General features: G+C 54.6%; 1 protein-coding gene across 1 annotated transcript; it reads right to left on the bottom strand.

Annotated features, from left to right (window-relative positions):
• Window positions 1-6,961: 6,961 nt before the first annotated feature.
• Window positions 6,962-19,873, bottom strand: CELF3 (CUGBP Elav-like family member 3; the record flags this gene model as incomplete). The annotated part of the gene is made up of 13 exons (XM_080802465.1): window positions 6,962-7,039; window positions 8,707-8,844; window positions 9,528-9,671; window positions 9,941-10,093; window positions 10,351-10,416; window positions 10,776-10,925; window positions 11,181-11,322; window positions 11,497-11,640; window positions 12,511-12,590; window positions 12,729-12,857; window positions 13,271-13,319; window positions 18,508-18,590; window positions 19,729-19,873. 12 exons carry the CDS (start codon window positions 19,871-19,873, stop codon window positions 8,717-8,719), a joined length of 1,413 nt encoding a protein of 470 aa, XP_080658591.1. The 3' UTR covers window positions 6,962-7,039; window positions 8,707-8,716.
• Between the last annotated feature and the right edge of the window lie 757 nt (window positions 19,874-20,630).

Below are 20,630 nucleotides of genomic sequence, written 5' to 3'. Positions count from 1 at the left end.
CCCTCAGCCTAAGCTCAACCAGGTGTGTGCTCAGGGCAGCTCCTAGGCCTGGCCGGTGGCTTTGGTTATCTCCTCTTGTAGCTCCAAACCTAGTGCTTGGAGCAGCAGTACAGGGCACTGACAGGAGGGGACATCTCAGAATCTGCCAGCTTATGTCCTGGCTCCTCGAAGGCAATTTTCCTCATGGAAACTGCATTCTGGTTGACCTGAAGTTTCCAGACCTGGAGGGACTACTGTGCCCCCTTCTCTCCATTGTGCTCTCTGGCTAGGTCAGTTCAACATAGAGACCGTTTGGGCTGTTGGAGCCCAGGATACTGCTAGGTTCGCTCACCAGATTGATTGTGTCCCATTAGCTTCCTTTTGAAAGGAGGACAATGCTGTTGATACTCAGAAGAGAGGCAGTGGGTTTGCTTCTTCAACTCCTGTCTTCCAGTTCCACCTCCTGCCTTCCTTTCCCTCTAACCCTGAGCACGTCATGCCAGGCCTCACTCATACCAGGACAGCAGCTTACTCCTCAGCAATAATCTCGAGTGTGGGGAATGTTTAGGGTTCTGGGGAAGGGCAGGAGCAAAGAGGGGAGTGTTGTGGGCTGGAGGCACTTGGCCAACTGCTAAATTGGACACCAGTTTTATATCATGCCCCCTTTTTAAGCCAGTGAGCTGGGCTTCAGTTTTCCCCAAGCCATGCATACTTTTAATTTATTTGAGAAACTCTAATTGTATTTTCACTGCAGTATCTTGTATTTTTTATTTGTGATTTGAGAAATGTGAAGAGAAAATACACAGACACATAATGGTTAACAGTGTTTCTTTCATTCCTTGTTCTAGAGCTAACCACTCTAAAATTGTTTGGTAATGTCACTTAGTGTAATTAATTGTAACATATTCTTTTAAATAAATTGATTTATTGATGAAACTAGTCTGTGCCTTCCTAGGCTACACATCCTTTGGGTTGCGTGGGAAGACGTGAAGAGGGATGAGATGGGAGTTAGAAAGGTCAGTCTGAAAAAAAGTAGCTAGAGGGGCACTCTTTTGAGGGCAGGAGGTAGAGAAGAGCAGGAGAATGTGGCTCCTTTGAAAATGCCTCCTACTCCCTCAGATGTCAGAGTTGATTGTGCCAGCCACCACCGCCCCGCCCCCCCACCAAATCCATGTAAGGCTCACAGGACCCCTCTCCCTCAGCCTTACTCACAGCCTTGCAAAGCCTTTGGGACACATCTTAGCACTGTCCCTCTACCCCAGCAACATGATATTTCATTTTATAAATGCCTCAGGAGACTGGTCTGAATCTGAACCTAATAACAATAATAATAGTAATGCATAATAGTAGGCACTCTGGGTCGTTGTATTCCTTCTGCCCACACCCCTGAGAATAAAGGTGGATGTACTTTGTTTTTACAGAGGAGTCTCAGGTGCTGTGACCTAATGACCTACTCCAAAGAGTACCTGCTCCTCTCTGTACATTAGCTCCTGGGCTGAATCTGCTCTGAAAAGCTCAGCATTTGTGTTAGGTCAGATATTTTTGTTATTTTTGTAAACCTGTTTTATCTTTATAACCCCTGACCATATGCTTTTGCTCCTTGATTGAAAGCTATAAAAGCAAGAACTAGTGTGACATTTCTTTTGGCAGTTTGGGGAGAGACATTTATTCTGGGTCTCATTCACTCAGCTATCAGCATTAAATAATTGGAATCTGATAAATCTGATAATGGGTAAATAATTTATTTTTCTTTAACAAGGAAAGAATCCGTAGAGAAATAGTGGAATCCCAGAGCTGAATTACAGAAGTTTAAGTCGACAAACATTGATTGGCTATCTGCCTGCGCAGGGCACCCTGTTCCACACGACAGCAGATAGAAAGGAAAAGAGGCATTTTTCCCACTTTTAGCCCAGCAGAGAACGGAGAGATTCACGAATGACATGGTACATGGCAGTGGAAGGTTGAAGTGCCATAAGAACTAGGAAGAAAAGGGGGAAAAAAAGACTTCTGGATGAAATCAACTAAGGAGGGGCACCTGGGTGGCTCAGTGGGTTAAAGTCTCTGCCTTCGGCTCGGGTCATGATCCCAGGGTCCTGGGATCGAGACCCCGCATCGGGCTCTCTGCTCCGCAGGAAGCCTGCTTCCTCCTCTCTCTCTCTGCCTGCCTCTCTGCCTACTTGTGATCTCTGTCAAGTAAATTAAAAAAAAAAAAGAAAGAAAGAAAGAAAGAAATCAACTAAGGAAATCTTTGTGAAGAAAGTGGTGTTTAAGGTGAACCATGTAGGACAAGCAGGATTTCAACAAGAAGGTTTTCCATAGACGTTATTGAGCTATTATGTGCCTGACACTTATAATTGGGAATGGAAAGCCATGGGGGGAGGGGAAGGATCAAACCCATCCAGATGAACAATGAGTAGTCCTATTTGATTAGAACTTAGGGATGTGTAGGAATAAGACGAAAGATGAGGTTTGGAGAGCCTTGGATGCCAGGGTGAGGTGTTCTACATTTTTTTAAAAAAATTGTTTTTTGGATCAGCTGCAGTTTAGAAACTGGTACTTCCAAATACATACAGAAGGCTCAATTAGGACACTGTTATGGTTAGTTGGTAAGCAGAGGCAGTGGTCATTGGATGGAGGGACATGGATGTGAGGGAAAAAAATGTGGAAGTAAAATCTTGTGATTAAATAACATTGAATGCATGTGTCAGGAGTAAAAGACTCCTGAGGTTTCATGAATAGGTGGCTAGAAAATAGAAATATTTAAGAGTTGAAACAGGGAGAAAATGTTTTAGCTTTGGACCTATTAGATTTAGGCATGGGTGAGAAATCTAGATACATAGGCATCTAGCAGTTACTTCGTAATTATTTGTTGAACACCTAATGTTCTGGGCGCTTTTGAGGGTAATGGGGATACAGTGGTAAACAAGGTGAAGGACAGACTTAGCATCTGTCTGTGGATGGATCTGTAGAAGGCTTCTATGGAGAAAGGTTGGAGGAGGGCAGGAAGGGAAACACAGAGACAGAGGAGAACTCACCAGAGGGCTCTGGTGGTACGAGGGTGACTTTGGACTTTGTGGCCATGGAGAGACAGATATGTGTAGGTCAACAATATATTTGAGAGAGAAGACAAGTAGGGCTTTGCAGTTGGATTGGATAGGAGGCGTGAGATGGCAATAGTGGTGCTAGACACTCGTAAGGAAGACTGAGGGAGGAAGGCGTGACCCAGAGTGAGTTCAGGACAAAAGTTCAGTTAGAAACAGCTGGGAGTCATTCTCATCGAGTGGATGAGAGGATACAGTATATTAGAGGGAGACCCAGTTTGTGGGGGCAAGAGGAGCCTGCCTGATTACTCGGGAAAGTAGATCCAGAGAAGGCCCAGAGAATGGGAATCTTCGAAGGACTAGACTCTTGGCTCAGGGTAACTCAAAGTTGTCAGACTTAGTGAAAAGAGTGAGTCTTGGCCATAAGCGGAAATGCCTGCAGTCACAAATACTAGAAGCCAAGACTGGCTTTGGCATTTTAGCAGGAAGAGTGAAAAGACAAAGGAAACCATGTAAGTCAGACAGGCTGTTGCAGCGTCTCCACTGAGGAAATGGAAACACCTTGCATGACGTTTGTGCATTTCTAAGCTCTCAAAATATGGCCAGGGCATGGGGGTACATTGGAGGAATTATCCAGGGCTTTTCCTGGCCACACTGTCGTCCCTAGAGCCCCCTAACTGAGGATATTTTTCTAAATGTCTGTTTTTGTTTCTATAAATGGAAGGCTTCTCCCAATCCCTGCTATTAATCTGTCAGCTCCACTCTTCTGCCTTAAGTTCTTTTCCCATTCCCTTCTCTTTATGCTGCCATTAACATTGGAACAGTAACTTGATCATTTTAGAAGCAGCAGCTGAGTTTCACTCTGCTTGGTCTGACTTAGGGGATCCTATTTTTCTCATTTCTTACTTCCTCTGCTTTCTCATTTTGTTACTGCTCAGACCTCTCCTGCTCAGAAGAGGTGGTAATGAACTTTGGGAGCTAACAAAACTACCCTCCTTTATACCCTTCTTACTGTATTTGAAGCTAATATGATGCCTAAGATATCTGTTTATACAAGGTACAAGTTCAGGACTTCCTTTTCTGACCCTAAGTGTCCTACGTTTTTCCCATCAAAGTGCCTGGAGATGATGAGCACTGGGTGATGTATGGAATTACTGATTCACTATATTGTATACCAGAAACTAATATAACACTGTTAACTCTACTAGAATTAAAATAATTTTTAAAAAGGATCTGGAGAGGGGTGCCTGGGTGGCTCAGTGGTTAAAGCCCCTGCCTTCGGCTCAGGTCATGATCCCAGGGTCCTGGGATTGAGCCCCGCATCGGGCTCTCTGCTCAGCGGGGAGCCTGCTTCCTCCTCTCTCTACCTGCCTCTCGGCCTACTTGTGATCTCTGTCTGTCAAATGAATAAATAAAATCTTTAAAAAAAAAAAAAAAGGACCTGGAGTATCCCTGCCCCAAAATGTTTCCTGTCCCCCAAAAGACCGCCCTTGTGTTTCCCTCTTCATCCTTCAACTTTACTTATATCTACTGCTTCTCTGGAGAAAATGTGGTGGCAGTCTTGCAGGGAGGGGCACAGCAGTGAGCAGTGACAATAAGTAGTCTTCAGTGTTTGTCGAGGGGCTACCTGTGATCAGGGAGGATACCAGGAGGAGGAGATTTTGGAGTCTTTTGCCTCCCCACTCCTCCATCCCAGGAGAACCCACCAGTATAACACTTTGGGAGATGCTCTTTGGTCTAAAATTCATCTTCCATCTTTCTGTCCTGACCCAGAAACTCTGGTGAGGACACAAGCGAGACACTTCAAGGGAGAATTCCTGGTGTTGATACCAACTCCTGCTGTCCTTACACACACTTCTGCCTGTCTGTGAACACACACACACCCTTATATATTCGAGATCCTGCCTGATTCTCTTCTGAGTAAGTCCCCATCCCTGATCTCTGCCAAGCTAAGAGACTCTTTTCCCTGAAACAATATCCACAGATATGTTTCTATTGTACTTCACACGTTGCTTCTCTTTTTACTACTCAGTTTGGAGCAGTTTAAGAGAAGGCCAAAGTACGGGGCCGATGTGTGGGCGGGTGGTGAGGAGCCATATCCATGTGCTCAGCTGGGATGGCACTGGCCTAAGGCTGGCTGGGCTGGAAGGTAAGCAAGTTTAAAGTAGGGGGCATAATGAGGGTGGGATAGCAGGTTGCTGCTAAAATCAAGTGGCCGAGATGCTGTGAAGTCACACACTACTCCCGTGTGAGCCCATGTGAGCCCCCTGAACCCAACCCTAAGGTAGTTCATGGAGAAGAATCAAAAGAAGACCCAAAGCAGAGGGACCTCAGGGCTTACGCAGTCCACCTTCTGCGTGATGGAACTCACTGCCACAGCCTGCTTGGTACTTGTTGGGATCTCTGCTTTGGGTCAAAGAACGGGTAATTGGGCCTGCCTGATGAGAGAATCATGGGTTTTGGAGTCTGAAATATTGGGCCTCCTTCCTGCAGCCATCCCTTAGTAACTTTGTGATTCTGGGTAAGTTAGTTACCTTCCCAAGCCCTTTTTATTTAACCTGTCTATAAAATTATACCCTGCCTCACAGAATTGTTGGGAGGTTAAGGGAGGAAATGTACATAAAGGGCCTGTAACAGAATCGCAGAGCAAAAGCTTAGCTCCCTGTATCCCACTGGTGGGTGCAGGGACAGCTCACCCCCACAAACAAGGGAGAAATGGAGACCAGGAATGTGAGACTCAAGTCCCCAGCCTTCAGGGGGACAGGGCTGGATACAAGAAAGGCCTGCTGACCTGCTTTCTTCCCTCTGTGCCTAGTGCTGCAGAGCATTCCAGGTTTAAGCCCCAAGGAAGGGCGGAAGAATGGGATCATGAAGCTATGGTCAAGACCTGGACCAGCTCAAAGGTCTTGGACCCTCCTGACAGGTCTCTCTCCCAAACCTCCCCACCGACCCTCCTTCCTCCCCTCCCCAGTGCACAAAATCCCCTACCCTCAACTTTCCAAGACTCTTATTTGATGCTTTTAAACTTTTTTCTTTATTTAGACAGAAAAGACCAACTCTTTAAAAGTAAAATGCAATAAATAAATAAGTTAAGCATAGAGAAGTGTCTGAAACGGACTCCCCAGTCTCCCCTTACCACTCCCACCCCCCCCACCCGTTTCTTTCCCCTAAAACCTCTTCCTAAAGAAAATGATCAGGTAATAAACCCCTGTAACCCCTCCCTACACCCCTCCTCCCATATACCCAATTACCCCCAAAGCAAAGGGAGAAATCAAGAGAGAGAAAAAATTCAAGGGAAACATTGTCTAAACTCCCAGAAAGAGAGATGGCAGCGTCCGGGCCAGGCCGGGCTGGATAACGCACGGGTGGTAGTGGTATTTACACGGAGGGGACCAGCAGAGACTGTAAACATTTTTAGGGGTTTCGGGGGAGGTCTTTTCCTCATGAAAGGAGGAAGGTCTCTGTGGCTGACTGGTGGAGGGGCAGCCCTCAGGGCTCCCCCACACCCTCCTTAGAGGGGGCCCATGGGGGAGGCAGTGAGTTTTAGGGCTGGGAGCCCAGGGTTCAGGGATTTCCTACCTCTAGCTGAGGGTAGCAGGGAGTGTGAGAACCAGCTTCTGAGAAACCCCTAACGTGGGGAAGAGGCTGGGGTGAAGGTGAGGTGGGGAGCTTATGGGAGGCCCCTCTGCCCTCCTGGGGGCCACAGGCCCGCTGGTGGGGGAGGCAAGTGCGAAAGCTGGGCACAGAAGGTCACCACAGGAACCCCAGCAGAAGGCAGATAGCCCAGAGCCTTTGAGCCTGTCCCTTGCTCCCTCACAAAGGCCAAAAGGGCACCTGGGAGGAAACAGGCCCTTCAGGAGGGGCAGGGTGGTGGGAGTGGGCCGGTGTCCTGTCCCCCCAGGGCTGTGAAGCAGCTTTTGCCCCAGAGCCCCATCGAGGCCCCGGGCAGGTGTGCAGAGAGGGCTGGGACCAGACGTGGGGAGAGGGGTGTGGTTCCCCTTCCTCTGGTGTCTCCAGACCTGTGAAGTAAGGAGACATGAGTGAAGCTGTAGGGAAGGCACAGCCAACGCAGGTCACAGGCCCTGCCAAGGAAGAGGTAGCTGGGCTGGCTAACGCAGGATAGGATGGGGCCGCTTGGGGAAAGCAGGTCATCGGAAAGGCCTCAGTCCAGACAGAGCCCCCCAGCTGTTGGATGAGGGGCAGTGATGGAGGAGATGGGAGGGAGAGGGCCCATGATACAGGAAACCAAAGGATATTCAGAAGGAGATATTTACACAGCCCATGAGAGAAAGAAAGGCTGGAAAACAGAGAGACAGGGACTGGAGGGGACAAAGCAAAGGAGTGAGACAACAGGCAGGCAGGCAGAGATAGCTAAGAGAAAGGAGGAGAAGGGGCAGCGGACCGACAGACACCTGGAGGAAGAGCAAGGCGGCCAGGCTAGGACCTGGGATGGGGCTTAGGGCTGCAGACTTGGGGGCTGAGACCCCCAGACCCTAGAAAGTGCTCTCATTCCTTTTCAGAAAGGAACAAAGAAAGCAAGAGAGAAATGCACAGAACACAGACCACAGTCACCAACCACTGTTGACCAAGCACGTCCCGCGAGCTGCCCCCGGCCCTGACCCTGGGCTGAGGGGTGCTTCCCTCCGCGGCCCCCTCCCCAAAGAACAAACAATCGGCTCCAAAGACAACACGCTCGTTCCATGCAACTTACAGGGGCCCGGAGCAGGGGTCCGGGGATGGGGGCTTCGGCCGACAATGGACACGGGCCCTGGGCTGGGGGGGCCCCCAGGGTGGGGGGAGTTAAGCAGCCAGGATTGGGGGGGGAAAGGGGGAGAAACAGAAAATGTGGGTATTGTTCTTGGGTTGTGTTTTTTCAGGGGTTTGGTCCAAAGGAGATTAAACAAACCCAAAAGTCACCAAAGCTCACAGCTCTGTGGCCATGAGGCTAAGGTGGTGAGAGCAGTCGGGTGGAGGGGACCCATTTTGTGAAATTCAGGCAGTCCAGCATTTTAGCCTTCTCTACCTAAACCAAAGCTGCTCCTGGGAGGTCTGAAACTTGGACTTCCTCCAGTCTGTTCTGTGCACTCTGCACTGTCCCATGGGTCTATACTGCACAAGAGCCCAGGGTCTATACTACGTGGAGTCCAGGGTGCTGAGGGTCTAAAGTCCCCACCTCTCAGGAGGATAGATATTCCAGGAGCCATGATTCTAGAACCCTCTAGTATCCTACACCAGCCCCCTTACTTCCCCACCTCTACTCCCCTAATTCCACTCTGACCCAAAGGAAAACCAAAAAGAGAGACACACACAAACACATAGACACTGACCAGACAAATGACAACAGATTCTGAGGAAGACCTAGGAAGTGGACACAGATCTAGACAGACTTGGCTCTCTCTGGGGTCACAGTGTGTGTGTGTGTGTGTGTGTGAGAGAGAGAGAGAGAGAGAGAGAGAGAGAGAGAAACAGAATGGTTCAGGTGACTGAAAGGTGACAGCAGAAAGTGACTGAAAGGGTGACAGCAGAAGGAACTATACCAGACCCCAGCTCCAAGTGTGCAGAGTCGGGCGGGGGTGGGGTGGGCATCCCTGAGGCTAGGGGAGCATGGGGTGGGGGCAGTCCAAGTGAGGGCCCTGGCTTCAGTGTGAGGGAGCTGAAGAGGTCACAGGATGGGAGCAAGACCCACCTGGGGGCCCTCAGTAGGGCCGGTTGGCATCCTTAGGCCGCTTTAGCTGGACTTTGAGGCGCTTCATGCCAATCTGGAAACCGTTCATGGCCTGGATGGCAGCCTGGGCACTGGCCGGATTGTCGAAACTCACAAAGCCTGAGGTGAGAGAGGCATAAGGCCCAGCCCAACCCCACCTCACTTGCCTGTGCTTAGGGCCAGAACCTGCTCCTTAGTTCCCTGCTGCCCCACCTCACTTCCTCCCGGGATCCTGAGGGCCTGGCACACAAGAGGCATTCGATGGGGAGCTGCTGATTGACAGGCTGAGGAAACGCAGTGCAGCCACTCAACATGCTCTCGGACATTCTTTCCAGCACTCTCTGAAGGGCAGCCCCTACCTCAGCCTGGATAACTCTGAACCTGCCTTCTGAAAACACAGACCACTTCTGGCCCTTTGTGACTTCTCAGGCAGGGAGGACAAGGCTCCTTCTCCCCTGAAGCAACTTTTCAAAGACATGAATGCAAAAGACTCCACTCCCTAAACTTTCCTTTTGAAAGCCAAACATCCCTTTCCTGAGACTCTTCCAGACCTTGGGGAGCATGAATTTGACCAGTGCTCAAGGATAAAAGGTGAAGTTGCAGGTTTTGGAGGAAGAGCTGGACAGCAGCTGGTATGGCATGCTGAGGGTGTAAGAAAGGTTCCTTCTGACCTTGGACAATCTGGATTTCAAAATTTGGGCCCACTGTGACCATAAATGCCTTTAAATGTCTCAGACCTTATCCATATTTGGAGTTTGGAAAAAATGTGCCGTATTTTATCTTTTGGATCACCACAGTCTTACCAAAACACTTGCTCTGATTGGTGGCCCGGTCAACAAAGACTTTGGCTGAGATGACGTGGCCGAAGGGGACGAACATCTGGAGGATCTCTGAGTCCGTGAACTCCTGGGGCAGGTGGTAGATGAAGATGTTGCAGCCGTCAGGGCCTGGATGGCAGCAGAGACAGAGGAAGAGCTCAGGAATTGGGAAACACAGGGCAGGGGCCCCTCGGAAAGCAGGCTCGGGGGTGGGGGACCCTCCCATCCCAGCCCCCACATGCAGGCCAGGGTGCCAGACACCTCATCCCCACTCGCTTTCTTCCCACACATAGGGCCAGAGTCAGGCTTGGAGCAGGTGACAGGGAGTCCCCAGCCCAGGACCAGGGCGCTCCTCTCCCTGAAGACTCTGGGCCGGGAGAAGGGCGCCCAGGCCGCACCTTCCCGTTGCTGCTGCTGCTGCTGTTGCTGCTGCTGCTGCTGCTGCTGCTGCTGCTGCTGCTGGGGAGGAGGTGGGGGCTGCTGGGCGACCAGGGTTGGGGGAGGCTGCGGGAACGCAGGTGCGACCAGGCTGTAGGCTGCTGGGTAGGCTGCTGGGGGGGCGGTGGGAGAACAGAGAGCTAGTGGGGGGTCTCGGGACTCCCCTAGCCCCCGGGGCCCTCTGGCCAGCCCTGTCTCCCTTCACCTAGCCCAGGCCAGTGGGGTGGATAGGTCCTTGAACTCTGGGTATACTGCCCCTAACATAGGACCCATCAGGAAGCCCCAGGGGGTGGCTGGCAGGGCAGGGTGCCTGGAAGACCAGCTTCTGTCCCTCGCTGTCCCTCCTGTCATGGGCCCTGGGGCTCCTCACCTGTGTAGTGCTGCATCCCCGCGTAGGCCTGCTGCAGGGGGTCCACGGGTGCCGCAGGGCTCTGGGCTGGGGAGAGCAGCACCAACTGTGAGGGAGGGGGAGGACGCAGAGCAAAGGCCAGGCAGGTGGGGAACACAGCCTCCCAGGGCACGGGGTGTGACAGGATAGCGCTCAAAGGCACAGGGCGGTGGGAAGAGCGCAGAGCGTGGAGTCTGACTGCCTGTGCAACCTGGGACTTCTCTAAGCCTCAGCTTCCCTGGCTGAGAACAGGCAGGAGCCTCTGAGCCCAAGGATGCCAGAGCAGAGAAAGAACCTTATGACCCTGAGGCCTGCAGAGGGAGGGTGTGCCAAAGCTGTCTGTGGGCAGTGGGAGCGGTGGCTTTGATAGCTGCTGGGGAGAGAGGGGGGCAGGCAGAGACCCCCACCTGGGTAGGGGTGAACCCCGTTGGGATACAGAGCATCAGGGGCAGGTTGCCCGGTGGGCTGGGTGGGCACCGGGCTGTAGCCATTGACGCCCAGGGCAGCAGGGATTGCCGAGACGGGCGTGGCAGCGATGGCAGGAGGGGTGCTGGTTCCTGGGGAGGAGAAAGCGACAGAGACAGAGCAGGGGAGTGGACACACACACACACACACACACACACACAAACGCAGAGAACCAGTCAGCAAGGCTGCAGGCATTAGGGAGGAAGCAGGCCACTCTATTGCCCCTGAGTCCCTCCCAGCCCCTCTGGCTTCCCTGAGCAGTGCCCTATGTCCCCTCCCCACCACACACACACCGACCTGTCCCACTTGTGCCCAGCCCAGCCCGGCCTGCCTACCCTGGGCCTTACCTGAGGATGGGGTGATGGGGGTGGCAATGAGGCCATTGGCATTGATGGCGGCCATGTGCTGCATCTGCACGGCGGCCATGGTGGCCATGGGGCTGAGGTAGGCACTGTGAGCCGCCACCAGGGCTGCCTGCTGCTGCATCAGCTGGAGGGAGGGGAGGAGAGGGCAGTGAGGCCAGGTCCTCCCACCCCCACCTCCACGCCCAGCCTGGCTCCCCTCCCAGCCACGGACCGTGGTACTGGAAGGGTGGGGGCAGGTCCTGGAGGCCAGGAGGCAGTGGGGAGGGGCCCAGCCCAGGTCCCCGGGGTCAGTGCTCACGGCCTGGGTGTAGGCGCTGTAGGCTCCAAACTGCAGGGCGATGGGGCTGAACATGCCCAGCTGGGTAGCCACCTGCTGCATGCGGCGGAGACCTCGCTCCTTCTCCGTGTCGGCAAACTTCACCACCAGGCTGGATGAGGCACCCTGGGCAGGGGCCATGCGGCGGTTAGAGGGACAGAGGAGTTGGGACCTCTCCGGCTCAGAGCCCTCAAGGCCCGGCCTCGGTTCCAGCCCTCCAGGCTTGGCCTCTTGGGGAGGACAGCCATCAGGGCGCCTCTGTCCAATGGGAAGATTTTCATCCCAGCCTCCCCCTGTGCCAGGATGGGCGAGAGGCTACAAAAAATTGAGGAACTCGAAAGCACGTGTTTGGAAAGGGAACGGCCTACTGAAATCAAAAGGGCGCCTCTGGCTTCTCCGTAAGGATTCCGAGCTGGAAATCATCCCCAGCCAATATTTAATCTCGGGCTGGTCATCCCATCTAGCTGCCCCAGCCTCCACACCACGATGCCCACCCCCACACCCAGACCCTCATGGTGTGCTCAGAGCATGAAGCCTCAAGTTTTAACACCACCTCACGCTAAATAAAAACCAAACCCAAGGAACATGTGCGGAGATTGTTGTAGAATTCTGGACTCTAGAATGCAATTCTCTATTCAGTGGTGCATCCTCTCGGCCAAGGCCCTGCTAATTGCTTGCCCAGCCTCTGCTGAGGGAGCTTCAGAGTCAGCTAGGTCCATCTGAGAAACACACTCTGCTGGAGAGCCCCCCACAAGCACGGTCAGTTGGCCCACGGCTAACGTGCAGAGGGCATGTAGGACCTCTAAGCAAGTGTTCCGATGCCCAGCCAGGGAAGGTGAGGGGTACAGGAAGGTGGGCAAAGAGACAGGAGATGGAGAGGCTGAGGAGTGGAGGAGGCTGGAGAGGAGGGCAAGGCCTGTGGACTGGAGGTGAGGGTAGGGATCGGGGTCAGAGGTGGGGGGATGTCATCTGAAATGTGAATGTGGGGGTGCTCACCGGCAGGGTCCGGCTGCTGTGAAGGGTGTTGATGGCCGCCTGGGCCTCGGCGTGGGTCTGGAACTTGACAAAGGCGCAGCCTACAGCATCCAAGAGCAAGGAGGAAAGGGTGAGGGCTCACCCTCAAGGGCCCCCAACGTTCCGGTCACCAGGGAGCCAGGGGGAGAGGAGCAGAAAGTCCAGAGGGCCCGGCTGGGGAAGGGGGAGCCACTGGGTACCTTTGCTGGTGCCATCTGGCCCCCGGAGCACAGTGCACTCGTCTATGGTCCCAAAAGGCTCGAACATCTTCCTGACGTCCTCATCTGTCTGCTGCTTCCCTAGCATCCCCACAAAGAGCTTCCGGTCTTCTAGGGGGTAAGGCACAGGATGAGGGGCATGTTCAGGGCTCCCTGGCTACTTTCCCCACTCTATTCCCACTGGGACAGGCACAAGTCCTGCCCTTCACCTTTGGCAACTCCCTGGAGCTCCAGGCACTCCCCTTATCCTGAGACTAAGGCTACTAGCAGTGATGCTGGTGATTTTGGGGGAAATGGGATACAGTTACATAGGATGCTCAGCCCAGTTCTGAAGGGCTTGCACGTTCCTCTGGGCTTCAGTTTGGCCATCTCTACAATGGGCTGGATGACATCTCCTCTGACAACAACCCCCACCTTGACCAGGAACCCTTTGGAATTCTCAGATTTCCTTCCTCAAGAGAGGCTGCCCCTCAGTTACTCTAAGCCCTGGGCCTGAGTCCCAAGTCCAAGGGTACAGAACCTACCTCCTCGGCTCTCGCTGTCGGCCGGCTTGACCTGGATCGGCCTGTTCATCTAAAAGGAGAGAAGAGAAGGCAACTGCTGGGGACCTCCTCTGAACCCCACAAGAGCCACCCCCCCAGGCTGGGACCTGCAGAGAGGCTAGAGGAAGCAAGCCCCAGGCCCTAAACTGCTGATGGGAAGGAAGGGATGGGCCTAATCTTGTTTAGGATTAGGACCCGGGGAGGGGGGGGATTAGAGGCAGTGGGAGGTCAGGATGTCCAGGAGGATGCTCCTGGGCCCACTCTAGGCCCCGGTGAAGCCCTAGGTGACTTGGCCAGGGACAAGTGATGCTCTCTTTAGGGGGAGAATGGAACTTCCCATAGGACCTGTGTCCCCAGATGGAGCCCAACCAAGGGGCTATTCAGCAAGAGCTGCCTCAATTTTACAAAGTAGGGGCAAGAGAGGCCTCTCCAGTGAGCAGCCCCAAGGAAGACTATCGACCCAGGGACACCCCACAGATGCCCCAACTTCCTTCTGACCCCAGAGGTGTGTCTGCTCCTCTATCTGCCCCCCTACACCCCTTGACCCCAGGGGGAAGGCACTCGGGCAGCACAAAGGGAGCAGATGCCCAGTCTCCGTGGCAACGGGAGAATGCGCGCCATGGCAACCGCCCACTCAGCCTGATTTATCCCTCCCGTCGCCCTGGCGACCGTGGTGACGTCATCACTTCTGCTGCTCCACACACCCGGAGAAGGAGTGGGGGGGGGGGCTGTGAGAACAGGCTATGCTGGGGGTGGAGGATTTGGTGGGGGCTGGGAGATGGGGGAGGGGCCCAGGACAAGCTTCCTGATTCGTGCTGAGCAGGCTCTGCAGGGGCCACACTGTCCCTTCTTCCTCTGCCTTCCTCCTCCAGATCAAATCCTTGGTGTCTCACAGCTGAGAGGGCTCCAAAGGAAGAACTGCTGTCCCATGCTCTTTTGACATTCTCCCTGTACCCCGAAGTCCTCCAGAGCTCTCCCTTCTCTTCACTCCTGCAGCATCTCCCTTTGTTCGGTCTTCAGTGGAAATGCAGACACCCCCCAGTTCCCCTCTCCACTATCTTGCCTGGTGAGGGGACTTAGCAATGACTTCTGCAGGTTGATTTCCTTCACTGGGGGCGGGGGGCATCTTCAGAACTGGAGGGAGGGGAAGGACTCAGTATTTCGTGTCTGAAAATATTTTGCTACTGAGGGGCCATCCTAGCTCCAGTGACCAAAAGTATTAAACAAAAGAAACCATTTGTTGACATTCTGAGGGGAGCTACGGGTATCCTCAGGAAAGGCACTGGACTGGGGGTCAGGAGATCCAGGTTCAGGGACTAGCCCTGCCACTCACTAGCTGGGTGACCTTGGACAAGTCACTTCTCTCCTCAGGGCCTCAGTGTTCTCCTCTGTAAAACAGTGGGGCAGATCAGGTGGTGGTGAGTCAGGTTCCCCTCAGCTCTAGTGTTCCAGCCTTTGGGGATCTCGTGTGTCGTCACTTCACACAGAGAAGTATAGGACTGGTAATGGGCCCCTTGCCCTTTCTCACACCAGACCTTCCACCCTGGTATCCAGCCATTCCAGTCAGTGTGACAGGACTCTGCTGGTGAGGGAGCCCAGGCCTGGATCAAACCTAAGCCGCACTTCAGCGGACACTCCTGTCCTGCCCCACCCCCATTTATGGATCCAAGAGCAGCTGGCTGGGGGGAGGTGGGTAACAGTCACCCAAATCCTCCAGCCAATCTGCCCCCAGCTTTATCCTCCTCCAATCTGGGATTATCCCATCGAGTTTCAATCTCCTCGGGAGCTTGCACCCGCATGTGTCTGTGTGTGCGTGTGTGTGAGTGTGTGTAAGAGAGAGAGAGATGTGTGTGTGGGGGGAGTGGGGGTTAGACGCCCAGGGCGCTCAGTCTTGCACGCTGTAAAGCAATCGGGAAGGGCTGCACGGGCACCTCAGCCCCAACCACACCTCCTACAGAAGACGTAGACTCCACACCAGGGTCTTTCCACAGCATCAGGGAATTCTTGAGTTGACACTATCCCTTTCCCAAAATGCCCCTAGGGATCTGAGGTTCTAGGCAAGGGCGGGGAACCTGAGACCCAGAAAGAATGGATGCCATTCCCTTACTTCACGGGCTCCTAGGCACAGAAATAGCACCTCAATAAATATCCACAGCTGATAGGGATTCACACAAAGACACACAGAAGTGCACAGGCTGCGGCGCAGGTCACGTTGACAGAAGGTCCCCGACACAGCCTCCCTCAGAGGGCCTCCCCTCCCCCCCCCCCCCCCGGGCAACCCATACCCAGGCTCTCCTTCTTGGCCTGGCACTTCCTGTGGGAAGCTCGGTCTTTGTTAGCTCAGCTCGGGCACACCTGCCCCCTCCCCTGAGTCCAGCTGGGCCCTGTTTACCTGGCAACCCAGGCTCGGGTGCCTCTCTTCCCTAACCACCACCAGCCAGGTGATAAGCCCTCCTGAGGGCCTCCCAAAGAAGAGGAGGCTATTTATACTCACTCAGACCGCTCCACCACTGATTTGGTCACTCATAAGGCCCTTATCCTTCTCACCAATAGCAAAGACCTCACTTCCAGCAAGAGCTCCTATTTCCAGAAAATCTAATTCTTCTGAGGACACAGGCCTGCTGCTCTGCCACCCCTGGCTCCTGACTCCTTCCACCCGGTGTCCCAGACCACACATGGATCCTTTCCTTGGGGCCCAAATTCACTGGCCCAACAGCGAGCCAACAGGCAGGGCCCATGGCCCCAGAGTGGGCCTTAGAGTGGGACTTCCGCCCAAGGAGAGGGCGTAGGGCAGGCTAGGCAGAATTAGTCCCTCCCACCACCACCTCCAGGAGGCCACACCCTCCCGCAGGAAGAATCCACGGGCCTTTGGCAGAACATGTCCTGGGAACACTCAGGGGAAAGAAAAGGAAATGGGGCTTGACAGCCACAGGTCCAGCCTCCATTCTTCCTCTGCAGCTGAAGTATTACCCTAATATAGCGGGACTGTGCAGATTTCGGGATGACAGAGATGGGGAGGAAGGAGTGAGAGCTAAATGCTCCCATTAAAAAAGAGCCTATATTGGGGCACCTGGCTGCCTCAGTCGGTGGAGCATGTGACTCTTGATCTTGGGGTTGTGAGTTTGAGGCCCACATTGGGAGTAGAGATTACTTAAACATAAAATCTTAAAAAAAAAAAAAAAAGCCTGTATTAGGAGGGTGTGGAGGGAGGTTAGACAGCAGGAAGAATTTCCCATAGAGGGGATGCACTAAACAGGCATCCATGCGCGAGTGTACACACACACACACACTGAACGACTATTTGAGGAAACAATGCTGCCAAGAATGCAGGTGGCAGAGAAAAGACCTGGGGGGATACAAAGGGTCAGGCAGAGCCTGGACATAGACATCTGCTCCCCTAGACGTCCCAAGCCCCCAGCACAAGGGTCCCCTTGGAGGATAGGACCTCCCCCCCCCCCCCCCCCCCCCCCCCCCCCCCCGCCCAGCCCCATTTCCTACTAGAGGCTCTGTCAGGCCAATCCGGATCCTGTCCCCTGAGGCAAAGGCCAAAGTGGAGGCCTCAGTGTCACCTGGGAGCTCACTCAGGGGCGGGGCTAGACAATCATTAACCAGGTGCCCTCTTCCCTCACCTGCCACCCTGGGCCTATATTTTTTCCAGGAAGGGGGGGCAGAGCCCTTCTGCACCACGACAGTCAGAGCCTTGCCCGAGCGCACAGACAGCTGGAGGGGGCAGACCCAGGCCAGGTGCCTGCCTAGCAAGACGGCAGGAAAAGAAGAGATGTTGTGACTAAGATGAAAACTACTGAATTGTCAGGAGTCTCCACAGAGAAAAGGAAAGAAAGGAAAGTTGGAATGTGACGTGATGGAAACCAGGCTTCCCAGGGAAGCATGTGCCCACACCCACGCAGCCAGGCTGGCGGGCGCACGCGCACACATGTGCACATGCACGCGCACACGCAGGCTCCCTGGATCCCAAGCCTGCTCTCTCTCTCTCTCACATGCACACGCACACACACGAACACGCACAGATCCTTAATGCCATAGGCCAGGGCTGTTCCGGTGCCTTGCCACCAACTAGGACGAGATGGAGGGGAGAAAGCCAGTCTGACTGCGGGATTTGCTCTCTTAGCTGCATTCAAGGGTTGAGGGCCACAGAAGGGATGGGTCACGGACCTACTGAAGGTTCGAAGTTGGGAGTGACTGAAGCAGTTCTGATTTTCCTGGATGCCCCCAGCCTCTTTGCCCGTCTGTTTTGTCTACTTCCCTCCCAGGAAGGAATGGAGAATCAGCCTTTTTCTCCATGCCCCACATAGGGGAAGGGGTAGAGGCTGTGACACGTGTGTCTCCAGCACCCAGGCCGGGCTCAGCAAATGTTTGCCTAAGGGATGGACGGGGTTAGCTCTCAGTATTACTTCCTGGGGCTCAAGGGGTGGGAGACAACAGAAGCACACAGACATAGGAATAGAATGGCACAACATTTCCCCCCAGGCTGCATGGCAGGAGGCAGCCTGAGATTCTCTATCCTTGCCAGCCCAGGCCTGGGACAATCTGCACAGCTATCTCAGAAGAAGAGAAAAAGAGCTCTGACTTTTCAGGACAGAGGCCATGCCAGAGGGCACCCCTGCCGACCTGGGCACACTTTGGGGGTCAGACTTGATCCTCCACAATGATGTCTGCCCCTGCCCTTGCTTGCCCCCAGCCCAGGCCCCCCCAGGCTCTGCTCCACCCTGATGCCCAAAGCTCTTCCTAGGAGACACGAGGTGAGTCTTTGAGAGCTCAGAAGCCCGCACAGAGATGCTAGTCCAGCAGGTACCCACTGTCCCGGTCACAGTCAGACATTCCACCCCCAGAGGCACAAAAGAGTTCCTGGGTGTCTCCTGCTTTCTTTGCCACACACTTGGTATCCAGAGTCTCTCCCCATCCCTCACAACCAGCTAAGCTCTCTAAGTGTTGCCCCATGAGCAGGCTGGGAAGTGGGGAAGGGGCTGCACCTGCTCTTTACAAAGGTCACATTTGCTCTGCTAACCGCTGTCTTCCTTCTCTCCAGGTAGAAGAAATGAATGCATCTCCAGCAAGAAAGAGGGCTGTTAGAAGGAGAGGGGGGCCTCCTGGTGATGAGAGGAGGTACGAAATGAGTTCTGTGTCTCAGAAAGATGGTGAGCCCCCTGCCCCTTCTAGCGCCCTTCTCAGCCCTCTGGCCCTACGAATATGGGACTCACCCCTGGAAGCGTCTTCTGTTCGTGCAGGGCGCTCTGGGCCTTCAGGGCTGAATCGCGGGCACAGTATGTCAGGAAGGCACATCCTGAGGAGGGGCAGGGGCAGAGAGACCGGGTGGGGGTGAGTCCCTGATATCCCCTCCCTAAAAGGCTCCCCCCAGTCATGACACTGAGGACTGGGAGGCTTGTCTCTTCTTGCCCCTCTCTGGCCGCTGGAGTGGGAAGGTGTCTGAGAGGGGCCAGACATTTTGCCCCGGGGAGTCTCTGGGCTGAGTCATTGGGAGAGGGGCTTTGTGTGGGGGGGAGAAGGGGCATGTGGTTGCCAGACAAGTGTGTGCAGTGTGGTTTCTCTCTTCCTCTGCTGGCCTCTTTTCCCCTTCTCCTTTGCCTCTACCTCCCTCCATCTTGGTCCCCATCACCCCTCTCCTCTCCCATTTTCCCTATTTCCTCATCTCTCTCCAACTCCACGGGAGGCAGGTAGAGGGTGAAGAGTGGGATAGAGGAGAAGGAAAAGGGAGAGCAGTTCACTGCAAGTCCCTAGGCCAGTTGAGGGGAGGCAGTGGGCCCCCCACCCCCACCTGCAGTGCCTGGAGCTCTCCAAGTCCTGACTGGGACCTGACCCCGCTTAGCAAGAGTGCACAGCCCTTGGACAGGCCCAAGGAATGCCTCTTGGCCAGCCTCTCTCAAGTTCCTGCCCCCACACTTCTCAGATCTATACCAGTCTCTGTCCTCTACACCCTGCTTCTCAGGTCCCTCTCTTGGGTCCTGGAGCTGCCCTGCCCAGTCCATGTCCACTCTTGCCAGAGTGACCCCCACCTCAATAGTGTCTGAGACTACTAAGATTCCCAGGCGAGTGTGCGCGCATGCACACACACACACACACACACACACACCCCTGCCTGGCTCCTTATCTCCCAAACCAGATCTCTTGGTCCTCCATCCTCCTTTGAGTTCATCCACGACATCACCCTCTCATCTCTGGGATCCACATCTCTGCATCCCCTCGACAACTCTTCCCCTAAAGAGGCTGTCCTAAGGCCTGCATCAGAGTCCCCTGCTCACCCTGGCTGTTCTCTTCCAGCTCCTCCATCTACTCCTTAGCCCCTGAACTCTTTCCTTTCACATTGGCCCTTTCCAGCCGCTCCAGCCCTTCAGGCTGGCTTCCCCTCCTCCCAGCCTCCCCTCCCACCCCTGACATCTCTCCAGCCTGGCCTGACCCCTCACCCTTGTGCAGCCCGGTGTACTTGTCCTTGATGACAGTCAGCTCGAAGATCCGACCAAACTGTTCGAAGATGGGCTTCAGGTCCTTTTCCTCCAGATGCCTCGGGATCTGCCCCACAAACAGCTTGATGGCATCCGGCTCCTTCATTGGGGCGGCCCAGGAGGAGGGGCCGAGGGGAGCAGGGAGAGGCCCAAAGGGCAGGGGGAGCTGCCCAGCAAGGAGGCAAGTGGTGGGGGCCGGGGCCCAGCCGGGGCTGGCTTTCCCTTTGGCCCCCAACCACAGTGCTGAGCAGAGGGGCAGCTCTTCACACAAAGAAGGCCCAGGGAGTTGAGGGCTAGGGGTCAGGGGTCTAGGCAGACACTGTCATGCCACCAGGGGGCATAGCCCAAACAAATGATCTCCCTCCCAAAGATCTGGCAAATATCCCAGAATGGGGGTCAGTGTGCTCAAGATCTGGAGGATTAGGGTGGTATCTGGGGTGCTGGGAACTGGGGGTTAAGAGCTGGAGTCAGGGAAAGGGCCTGAGGAGGGTGATGGAGAAGGAGGCTTAGGGGTTAGGGGCCTGGTAGGTTGCCAGCAGCGTCGGGGTGGGGGGGCACTCCTGATGTGGGGCAGGTGGAGCTCTCGTTGGCTTTCCCGGGAGGACACCTCCCCTGTGGCTGATCCTTCTGCTGGGTCCGAAGATCCCTGATGCCAGATGCTTGATCTCTGATGGCGGCAGGGCTCCGGGGGTCCCTTTTGCCCTGCCGCCCCCCTTCAGGTCCTCCCCTCAGCCCCCCTCCCACCCCCACCCTGGTCCCTGGGCCTGGGTTGCTGCTGGCTGCTCCCGCTGCTGGGGCTGCCTGCTTTCCCGGTCACCTGGGTCCCGGAGCTCTGCTCTCCGGCCGCGCTCTCCTCAACAAAA

Source organism: Martes martes, assembly GCF_963455335.1.
Source record: "Martes martes genome assembly, chromosome: 4".
NCBI lineage: Eukaryota > Metazoa > Chordata > Mammalia > Carnivora > Mustelidae > Martes > Martes martes.
This window is presented reverse-complemented; position numbering and strand designations above follow the sequence as displayed.